The sequence below is a fragment of the Lactuca sativa genome, chromosome 1, assembly GCF_002870075.4.
Source record: "Lactuca sativa cultivar Salinas chromosome 1, Lsat_Salinas_v11, whole genome shotgun sequence".
NCBI classification, from domain to species: Eukaryota; Viridiplantae; Streptophyta; class Magnoliopsida; order Asterales; family Asteraceae; genus Lactuca; species Lactuca sativa.
The window spans coordinates 35,949,919-35,961,447 of record NC_056623.2 but is presented as its reverse complement, the minus strand read 5'-3'; the positions used below and the strand labels follow the sequence as shown (position 1 = coordinate 35,961,447).

Here is an 11,529-nt window from a genome sequence, read left to right as displayed (position 1 = left end):
TATTTTGAATGAAAAAAAAAGAAAAACAAAAATCGTCGGAACAAAATAAGTAATAAAAAATAGTCTGAATAAAAAGATAACATAAACAGTAAGTATTCGTATGGAAAGGGTTTGGTTGAAACCATCCTTCAAAACAATTTTGACCAGACGTCTGTATGCGACATGTTACAACCAAGATCCTTTGTTTTTAAAGATTTTTTGTTGTTTGATAAACTCTGCATCACTTAATCCTCAATATTGAATTTCAAACAGGGTTTGAGCACCTTTCTAAATTGTGGGGCCTAAGAAATCTGCGATATTTGTGTAAATACACGTTGCAATCATTAAAAACACAATCATAAGTACAAAATTTACCTTAATTTATCATGAGCAATATATTATCTCCATACATGCACATATCCATATATGGTTTTTAAAATGTTTTGAAACGAAAATATTACTAATTAATGAGATGTTTAATTTGGATGCTCTTTTATTTATTTAATGGTTTTCATACCATATACTTGATGAGTATATAAAATCATGTATATGATCCAGGGTTTAAAGTGAACCATTATTGCATGATTTCCACATTTGTGATGAAGCCTTCTGACGATTCACCAACAAGAGGCGGCGGGCTGCGTGCCATATCTCCGGAAAAAACATTACCCACAAAAAGACTGATCGCATCCATGGAGGCTCAGTCAAGTATTCATCTCCACGTCTCACACTGTTCACGATTGCCTTGGCACAATCTCCAACTGGGTATATTGGCACCCATTGTATATTTGCCTGCCAATAAATAATATCATGTTTAGTGACATTTGGACGTGTATTTTCAAAATGTTTAGTAGGGCTTAAAAAATAAAATTAGATAATTAGGTAGTTAAAATGCCATTTGGTAAAAAGTCAACTTTTTAATTTAAGAAAGATAACAACATTCATAATGGCCATTTGATGGGATAATAGAAAAAATGACGAAAATGAGAGGGAGAGTATCGCTAAATGAACATTAATGGGAAATATTATAAAATAACTACATTGCATTAATATAACTTTCTCACTAAACTCTAACCCGATTTTGCAAAATCAAAATAAAGAAAACGTAAACTATTTTACGAAACCTGGAGGTTAGAAAATAATTTTATTGATTAAATAGTCATGTAAAATGGCTATTTAATGATACCCCACTTAAAATTTTGGTAACTGTTGGTGTAAGGTGATTGACGTGGTCTTACTAAATAAAGTTTAACCCGGCGGTCGAACCGGAAACCGGTCATCATATCGGTTCAACTAAAAAATCGATTTTTAAAACATTGCATCTTATTGATTTATTGTTTTTTTACTGTATCGGACTACCAAAAATCATAATCAAATTTCCCGAAACATTAGTAAAAATAATTGAAGTTCATGAGTGTTTGTATGTGCATTTTCATAATTATTATTGCGACATCTAAAATCAAATTTCCTTATTACATATTCTTACCCAATTACGTATAAACTTGTAATTAACTTGATGTCATAGTTTCAACGCATATCCTAACACTCTCTTATTATCTATTTTAGTTGTATTGTTGGTTAAAATTTGATCTATTTAATAAATGTAAAAATGGACCATGGAATGATCAAATCATATGATGATTAACACATTGATAGACACATATTATTTACCTCATTTAAGAAATCATCATTAGCTAACGGTGTAGTGACTGTCCCGAGAGTTACCATTGTTATCCCGATGTCCGGAGCAAGCTCAACTCGTAGTGTTTCAAAGAAGCTTTGTTGTGCTACCTTACTTGCCTAAAAAAATCCATTTTCATAAGAAGATAAATAAAATACTAAAAAAATACACTTTATTAAAAGAAATCTTGAGCTTTGCACTTACATTATACACACTCATTGTTGGCACATTAAACCATCCACCCGTAGACCCGATCACAACTATTCTCCCTTTTCTCTTTCTAAGATGTGGAAGTGCAAATTGTGTGGCATTAACTGATCCCCAAAAGTTTACGTCCTAAGAAATAATAGAAAATGTATAGTCTTTGGGTGTTCATGTTGTTATATATTTAGTCTTTGATTTAAGTTCCGCATGTAAGATATGTAGAGTAATTGACTTTTTATATATATATATATATATATATATATATATATATATATATATATATATATATATATATATATATATATATATATATATATATATATATATATATTTTGTAGTTTTCCTATTTTCCTCTGTAGTTTTCCTATTTTTTGGAATGAAAGTCAATTACCCTACATATCTTACATGTGGAACTTAAATCAAAGACTAAATATATAGCAACATGAACACCCAAAGACTATATATATATATATATATATATATATATATATATATATATATATATATATATATATATATATATATATATATATATATATATATATATATATATATATATAGGAGTAAGATCAAATGAGAACATTAAAAATGTTGAGAACGCGAGAATAAAGTATATTCATGTGTGATTCCATTATTTATTTGTGGAGAAATGATAAATTTTTACGTCTTTAATTTCAATTGAAGAGAAAAAGCATATTCATGTTGATTGTGCGTAAAAATTTATCATTTATTCACAAATGAATACATAGAATCACAATTGAATATACTTGTTCTTACGTTCTCAACCTTTTAGGTGTTCTAATTTGATATATATATATATATATATATATATATATATATATATATATATATATATATATATATATATATATATATATATATATATATATATGAAATTGGGTCGAAAACAATATCATACTCTAGCACGCATGATGAAGTATGTGTTGAGCACCTCGGGGATACAAAAATCCAGCTTTGATGTCAAATTAGGTTATGTTCGATGATATATATATATATATATATATATATATATATATATATATATATATATATATATATATATATATATATATATATATATATATATATATATATATATATATATATATTTTTTTTCTAAAAGTGTCTTTAAAAAAGTGAGACTCGAATAACTATATAGAGGTTGATGAGACTTCTAATAAAACACCATGAAATAAACAGTTATAGTATAGATGACAAGTACCATGATTGAAGCATAATCAGTGATGCATCGTTGGTCTTCAAAAAGACCAGGTATTATGATCCCAGCATTGTTTATAAGACAATCCACTGTTGAAAATAGAGTTTTATGTAATTATAATGATCACAGTTCATTCTTATGCTTCTACAAATACAATGATATGTTTATGACATAAAAAATGAATGAGCAAAAGTCAACAAATACAACCTTATAATTTATAATAGGTTATTCTTATGCTTCTAGTGGATATGTAAATTTTATTATAACTATTTATTTTACTTTTACAAAATAAGTGAATCATTAAAATTTATTTTTTTAGATGTTTATTTTTGTAAAATCCCCAAAAGATTTTGTCTCAATATGTTGTTAAAATTCAAGTGATCTTCTCTTTACTATATCAGTGAGAATGCATTTTTTTTAAAACAAGTTTTCTTAAGGGATCACACTTTAATCTAATGACATATTAGTTTTATAAAATATAAGATAAATTGTTTTTTCTTCAATTTCAAAGAAAAGTTAAGTAGTTTTTCATTTTACTATTTCAGTGACTTTTCATTTTACTAATAGATGCAAAATTTTGTTCTCCAAATCAAAAATCTTCAAAAGATTTCTTGTAATTTTTATTTTATTAACTTTTCAAAAGAAAATTTCAAAAATAAGATTGTTTAAATATCAAAAATTTATTTTACAAGATTGTAATTTTGTGAAAAATATAATGTTAAAAAATAAAATGATTCAAAATATTTATAATTAAGATAACATTTAACAAATGGTCATTTGGTTTTGAATTTTTTCTCCAAAACATATCTTAACATTTTTTGCATGAATGATTTTTTTGGAGAAAATTTTGCATGCAAATTGTCCTTATCACTAACGTCAGTTAGAGAGATACGATAGGTCCTAATAAGACTATTTGTGAAATTTTTTGAAATTTCGCATAAAGACCTTATATGATTTTTTTCTGAAAATAAGTCTCTTACACTTTGTATCAATCATCATAAATCAAACAAAAAGACAAAAAAAAAAAAAAACTAAAAATATTATATAAATAAAAAATAGAAGTTATTAATTTTAATCAACTTGCAAATATATTTTATTTAATTTATGAATACATTTTGTTATATAAACTTTACCTAATTTTAATCAACATGCAAAATTTCGTAAGTGTATTTCCACTTTGGTTTCATAATACACGTATGTTGTCGTCGTTAATTAAAAGTAAAATCCAGACAATCAATAAATTATATTGACTTTATAAATATTAATTGAAATATAAAAAAATAAAATTCAATTTAATCATATGTTATTCAAATTTAACTTTTAACCAAACCAAACTTTATTTAATTTAGACAAAATTACTAAAGCCTTAACCAATTGAGCTGAATGCTCTCTTGGTTTATTCTTTCTTAAAACTAATTTATATATTAACAAAATCGTTAAAACATAAACAATAAATAAATTATAAAAAACATTTTTTTACATAATTTTTTTTAAATAAAACAAAATGTATTTTAGTCGTACTATAAAAAAAATAGTTTTCTACAAACAATGTAACGACCCGTCCCCGGTATGATGATTCCATAGTATTTAGTTAGAAGTTTGCAAGAGGGACTCGACGAGTTCATAGCCTGACTCGCCGAGTAGGGACGGGATTTCGGGCACGTGTTAGTCGGCGACTCGGCAAGTCCATATTCGGGACTCGGCGAGTCTGCCTGCCTGGGAGAAACCCTAAATCCCCGGGTTGCTCACTATTTAATCCACCTTATAGCCCCCAATCTCGCCTCCTTCACCCTCAGAAAGCTGTGAGAAAACCCTAATCCATCCTTGAGTGATCTAAGTGCTCTTGTGTTAAATTTTGAAGGCTTGAAGAAGGAGAAGAAGAAAGGAGCAAGGAGAAGAGGTGTAGAGCAAAGATCCAAGGGCAAATCAGAGTTCTTTGAGGTATTCTTCGGATTCCCTCCTGTTTTATGCTTTTAACCTCCATTAGAACTCTTCTAGATCTAGTTTGATGCTTCTCTCAAGCCTTATGATTGTATGGATGCCCTATTATGTCGAGATATCCTTAGATCTGTTCATTTAGGAGTTGTAGAGCCCAGATCTATTGCCTTTTTGAAGTTTATCTTGCATGAAAACCCTAGATCTAGCCTTTATTATGCTTTTTGAGCCATTTTAGCTTCATGGATGCATATGGGCACGTAAAGATAGAATCTTTACGTGCTAATCGAGTTAAGGGAGTCCAGATCTATTAGTTTTATACACTGGATTCAAGCAGAATCGAGTTTTGAGTTGCTGCATGCAAGCGACTCGGCGAGTCGGAAGAACGACTCGGCGAGTCGAGTCGCGGGTCCCCGTTTTTCCCCTTTTGAGTGATGACGAGTGGAAGCCTGTGAGTAGTAGAGTGGATTCAGTGAGTCGGAGAGCAGACTCAGTAATGGAGGGACTCGGCGAGTTGTTCATACAACTCGGCGAGTCCAAGGCAATCTTCTTAAGCTCAAGAACAACTTGTCGAGTTGTTCATATGACTCGGCGAGTCGGATGAAGATTGTCTGAGTTTTTGGATAGAGAGAGTACTCGTCGAGTCGATGCCATACTCGACGAGTAGCCACGAGTGGGGTTGTGAAATGAGATTAGAGACTCGGCGAGTTGGTGGCCCAACTCGGCGAGTCAGGTCAACTGTGGGTTGACTTTGACCGGGAGAGTTGACTTTGACCAAGGGTAAAAGAGTCATTTTACCCCAGTGCAGTGTTAGTATTTGATTGAGTGTGTTTATGGCCTTGTAGCCGGGGAGATACCGGAGCAGCAACAGTTAGCTTCCAGAGCCATTCACACAGCAGCCAGTTCACGAGGTGAGTTTCCTTCCAGTAGTAACGGGTCTAAGGCCACAATGCCGACCCGTTTAGCTAGCAGTCAGCTTCGGACCTCGATCCGATGTAGTAGTTAGTATGTTTGATGCCTTCGTGGTTCAGACAGGATATGTGTTTTTGCCAGTTGATATGTTTATGCTATGTTCAGTCAGCTTCGGACTTCGGTCCGATGTAGGGGACAGAGGTCCAGTCAGCTTCGGACTCCGGTCCGATGTAGGGGACGTAGGTCCCAGTCAGCTTCGGACTTCGGTCCGATGTCCTAGTCAGCTTCAGACTCGGTTCGATGTAGGGGACGAAGATCCCAGTCAGCTTCGGACTTCGGTCCGATGTTCCAGTCAGCTTCGGACTTCGGTCCGATGTAGGGGGCAAGGCCCGGTTAGCCGGACTTCGGTCCGATGCAGTGGGCAATGCCCAGTATGTGCTTTATATGTTTGTGTGGTATGTAATAGTTTGGGGGAGCTCACTAAGCTTCGTGCTTACAGTTTCAGTTTTGGTTTCAGGTACTTCCGCAAGCAGAGGGAAGGGCTCGGGATGATGACATCGCACACACCACAGCCACAGTTTTTTTTTTATCCTGGGAGTTGATCAATTATCTTATATATGTTTTGATACAGTCATGACACCGTTTTTCTCATTCGTATTTTAGTATGGTTTTGAGATTTGCAACGCATGGTTTTATTATGAAATACTCCGTTTTATGATTATGGTTATATTAAAAATGAAATTTTCGGGCCGTATTTTTGGGTCGTTTCAAACAAATTGTATGTATTTTTATGTAATTATTTTATGTAAAATATATATTTTTTGTCTTTAAAAAATACGTTTTCATATAAAAAATACGTTTTTTGTAAAAAATGTTTTTTTTATGTCTTTGAAATAGTAATAATTTACACTACTCATGACATAAAAAAATGTATAAATTCTTTTGGGTCGCTAGTTCTAAAACCGTTTTTTCGGTTATATGTATTAAAAACAAATTAACAATGATTTTGTTATGTATCTAAACAATTTATACGGTTATTTTATGTCAAGAGTAGTGTTAATTATTGTTATTTAAAAAAGATATATCATTGTGTCTTTCTATCTTCATTTTAACCATACGATTTAGAACTTGTGATTAAAATGAAATACAAATTTTAAATAAGATATATAACCAATATGTTTTTTATGTTTTTTTAAATACATATAAAAAACCATACGTATCTTAAATAAGATATATATATATATATATATATATATATATATATATATATATATATATATATATATATTCAGTTATATGTATTTTAACCGAATAGATTTGTTATGTATCTAAACAATTTATATGGTTTTTTTTAATGTTTTTTAAATACGATTTAGAACCATAAGTATTTTAAATAATATATATATGTATGTATTCGGTTATATGTATCTAAACAATTTATACGGTTTTTTATGTTTTTTTAAATACAATTTGGAACAATACGTATTTTAGATAAGATATATACGTATCCGGTTATATGTATCTAAACAATTTATACATTTTTTATGTTTTTTTAAATACGTATTTCATCTTAATCGCAAGTTCTAAATCGTATGGTTAAAATGAAGATGGAAAGACATAGTGATATATCTTTTTGAAGTAACAATTATTAACACTACTCTTGACATAAAAAAAAACCGTATAAATTGTTTAGACACATAACATAATCGTTATTAATTTGTTTTTAATACATATAACCGAAAAAACGGTTAGAACTAGCGACCCAAAAGAGTTTATATATTTTTTATGTCATGAGTAGTGTTAATTATTATTACTATTTCAAAAACATAAAAAAACATTTTTTACAAAAACGTATTTTTTAAAGACAAAAAATATATATTTTACGTAAAATAAATACACAATAATACATACAATTTGTTTGTAAAAAACTATTTTTTTATAGTACGACTAAAATACATTTTGTTTTATTTAAAAAAAATTATGTAAAAAAATGTTTTTTTTATAATTTATTTATTGTTTATGTTTTAACGATTTTGATAATATATAAATTAGTTTTAGGAAATAATAAACCAAGAGAGCATTCAACTCAATTGATTAAGGCTCCCTTAATTTAAGGGGTGAAGGTCATGAGCTCTCTCCCTATCAATTTAATTGTTTTTTTCAAAAAAAATTCAAAAATGGTCCTTGTGGTTTAGTAAATATCACGAATTCAGTCCCTTTATACTTGAAAAGACGAAAATGCCCTTACAGATTCAGTTCCTAATGGCAGAATAGTAAAAAGGGCTATCTATGCAAGTTTTGCAAACCACAGGGGCCATTGCATCAAAAAAAATTAGGAGGGACTGAATATCACGAATTCAGTCCCTTTATATTTAAAAAGATGAAAATGCCCTTACAGATTCAGTTTCTAATGACAGAATAGTAAAAAAGGCTATCTATGCAAGTTTTGGAAACTACAGGGACCATTTTTGTAATTTTGTCTTTAATTTAATTTGTTCTGTTTCAGTTAATATTTTTAAAGTCAATTACAATTCATTGTCAAAGTTTTACTTTTAATGGAAGACAACAAACAAACTCGTATTATTAAACCAAAGCCGAAACATACTTTACATTTAACTCAATAATACACAATTATTATTTTAAAACAAAGTGGCAACATATTATTATTTTTATAATAACATATTTTGTAATAACTTATCATATTTATTTGTAAAAATAAGTATATTTTTATAACAAAAATAAAGGTAAATCTCTCAGATTATATTACAATTATATCATTTAAAAACTAACAGTAGATAAAATGATATTTATACTTAAAATACATCTAGATAAAATAAATAGAAAAAAAATATTTAATTATGAATTATAGTTTAAGTATTTTAGATAAAGGTTAGATAATAAAAATTATTTATATATTACATAAAATATATTTGTATGTTGATTAAAATTAGTGAGTTCAATTTTTTATATATAAATATTACATTTTCAATATTTTAGTTTTTTTGCTTTTTTATTTGATTAATGATAATTAATATATAGTTTAGTAGATTTTTTTTTATAAAAAAAATTCACAAATGGTCCTTATACGAAGTTTAAGAAAATTTCATAAATGATCCTTATATGAAGTTTCACAATACTTTACAAATGGTCCTTATTGGGACTTAACGTCCGTCTCTCTAACAGTTGTTAGAAATAAGTGACTAACAACCATTTGTGTGCGAAGTTTTATCCAAAATGACCATTCATGCAGAAAAAAAAAGTTACATAAGGATTTTTTTTTTGAATATATTTAAAACCAAAAGTCTCATTTGTTAAATTTTGTATATTTATAATGCAAAAATGTTATGCTTCCATGTTTTTATGATTACTAATTTGTTATGATAAAACATATTTTAATTTAAGAATATTATCATCTGTAATCATACTCTTTATGATTTCAAAATTATATTATTAAAAAAATACTAAGATTCAAAACTTGGAATGAGGCAAAACTTGGTTTGATTGACATATTATCTGATCCAAAATATTATATTCCAAAGTGAAATTATACATCATGTTATGAACTAGAGTCTATATGAGAAAAAGATAATTTTGTTTAAAAATGATGTAATTAAAAAGTATTATAATTCAAAATGTTTATGATATTTAAATATTATATATAATATTATTATGATTCAAAAGGCTCATCGCGTCAAAAAATTCCATTTGACACTTTGCTCACCAATTTTTAGATTTTTATCGGATCTTGACTTATGAAATTGAAATATAAACAAATTCATTTTAAATGTTTAAATTCCAAATGATTATATAATTAATTTTGGATAGTAGTTCCAATCCCTAAATATTTCCACATGGTCGTATTGCTCTAAATGGAGTTCGAAATTACCTAACAAAAAATCAATCATAAAACATATAAAATATATGTTTTGGGGTGTTGTAAATCTATCGTTAATTTAGATTATTTAGATAAAATATAATCGATGTATGAAAATACTTAGAACCTATGAAATGTATTTTTCTGTGATAATAGATTAGTTAGATAAAAAAAAATAAAATAAAATAAAAGCTCTTCTAAAAAAGGTCGGCTAATAAATTTTCTTCAAATGACTTTTGGATGCCATAGCTACCATATGAGACATGAGTGCAACAGAATCCTAGTTACAGCATCAATGCGAAAGGAATTGATGGCGAAACTTACATTTACCGAAACGGTTAATCGTTTCATTGACAAATCTCTCGCAATCCTGACGCTTCGAAACATCGGCCTTGATAACGATTGCCTCCGCCGCTCCCAGCTCCTTAGCTTTTCTGGCAACCACCTCTAGCAGTTCTCCTCTTCTCGCAACCAACGCTAAACTCGATCCATGTTTTGCATACTCATACGCCAAATGCTTCAATAGTGTAAACCCATCATCAATTCATATATTAATTACGGATGTAATTTGAAAGGAAAAAAGTCATATGCATTTGTATAGGTTACCTCGCCGATACCAGAAGAAGCTCCTGTAATAAGCACAACTTTTCCGGTGAGGTTTTCTTGGTATACAGATCGGGTGCAAAACTTCAAGATGCGGAGCAATGAAAGTACAGGCAAGATGAAGATGAAAGAGATGATTGATATAATAACAGAAACAATGTTTAGGAATATGTGAAACAGATCCATCGATCTCTTCAATTCAGGGCCACTAGTAAACTGAAAGCTGGTCGTAGTTTCTAGATTATAACTGGAAAAATGAATACATACATATATGATTGGCGGGAGAATTTTTCTAAGTTAAAGATATGTTGACAAGCAAATTACGTACCAAAAGATAGTAGACCAAGACCTTGTTAGCCTCTTAATATATAAGCTGCCGAACCATTGATTGGAAAATTTAACCGTGGGTAAGTTACATATATACTAGGGAAAAGGTATATTCTACAACTTATTTATTATTACTATTTTTTAATGTACATTTTTTTAACTATTTGTTAATGTTCTATTGTTTTTGTTTTTAGCGAAGTGTAATTTAAGCTACTTTTTTTGGAGATTTCAGCAAGAGATTTCAGTTGAGAAACAAAATCGGGCATGTAAATATAATTTTACTTCTAAAAAATTATATTTAACATTTCATCCTTGTATATTATTGACCTAAAGTTTGTTCCTTTAAAAAATTACATATACAGCAATGTACTTTGAAAGTACAGTGCTATAATTCATAATAGTTTGAAAGATATATAGTAATTAATTTTCTTTTAATTTTTTTATTTACATAGAATTGTAATTCTTATACCAATATACTTTCAAATTTACATTTCTTTATTTTGTAAAAAATGATTTTAAAAAAAAAATAAATGACAATTAAATCCATTTTATTAAATTGTATGACTTATATAGCAATGACTGCAATGTACTTTCGAATATTGTTTTTAACAAAATTAACATTTTAATAGAGTAAATTACACAAATGGTCCCTATGGTTTAGGGTAATTTACACGTTTGGTCCCTAACTTATTTTTTTTACTCGGAAGGTCCCTATTGTTTGTTTTTATTACGCGTTTGATCCCTATTATTTGTTTTTGTTACGCGTTTGGTCCCTGTTTTACCTAAAAAAAACTA

The 11,529-nt window shown here is 28.9% G+C and overlaps 1 protein-coding gene across 1 annotated transcript; it reads right to left on the bottom strand.

The window, feature by feature from the left end:
• Nucleotides 1-340: 340 nt before the first annotated feature.
• On the bottom strand, nt 341-10,704 carry LOC111920141 (11-beta-hydroxysteroid dehydrogenase A). Its single transcript, XM_023915715.3, has 6 exons — nt 10,411-10,704; nt 10,129-10,321; nt 3,087-3,172; nt 1,865-1,996; nt 1,651-1,779; nt 341-771 (listed from the first exon to the last, which is right to left on the bottom strand). Exons 1-6 carry the CDS (start codon nt 10,591-10,593, stop codon nt 541-543), a joined length of 954 nt encoding a protein of 317 aa, XP_023771483.1. The 5' UTR covers nt 10,594-10,704; the 3' UTR covers nt 341-540.
• Nucleotides 10,705-11,529: the final 825 nt, after the last annotated feature.

Bases quoted from the DNA above. Each gene is read 5' to 3' on its own strand.
- LOC111920141 (XM_023915715.3), bottom strand. From the start codon at position 10,593: ATGGATCTGTTTCACATATTCCTAAACATTGTTTCTGTTATTATATCA. The intron at 3,173-10,128 runs GTAAGTTTCGCC...TATTTTCAACAG, and splicing joins GATTAACCGTTTCGGTAAAT to TGGATTGTCTTATAAACAAT. The intron at 772-1,650 runs GTAAATAATATG...ATTTATTGGCAG, and splicing joins ATGATGATTTCTTAAATGAG to GCAAATATACAATGGGTGCC.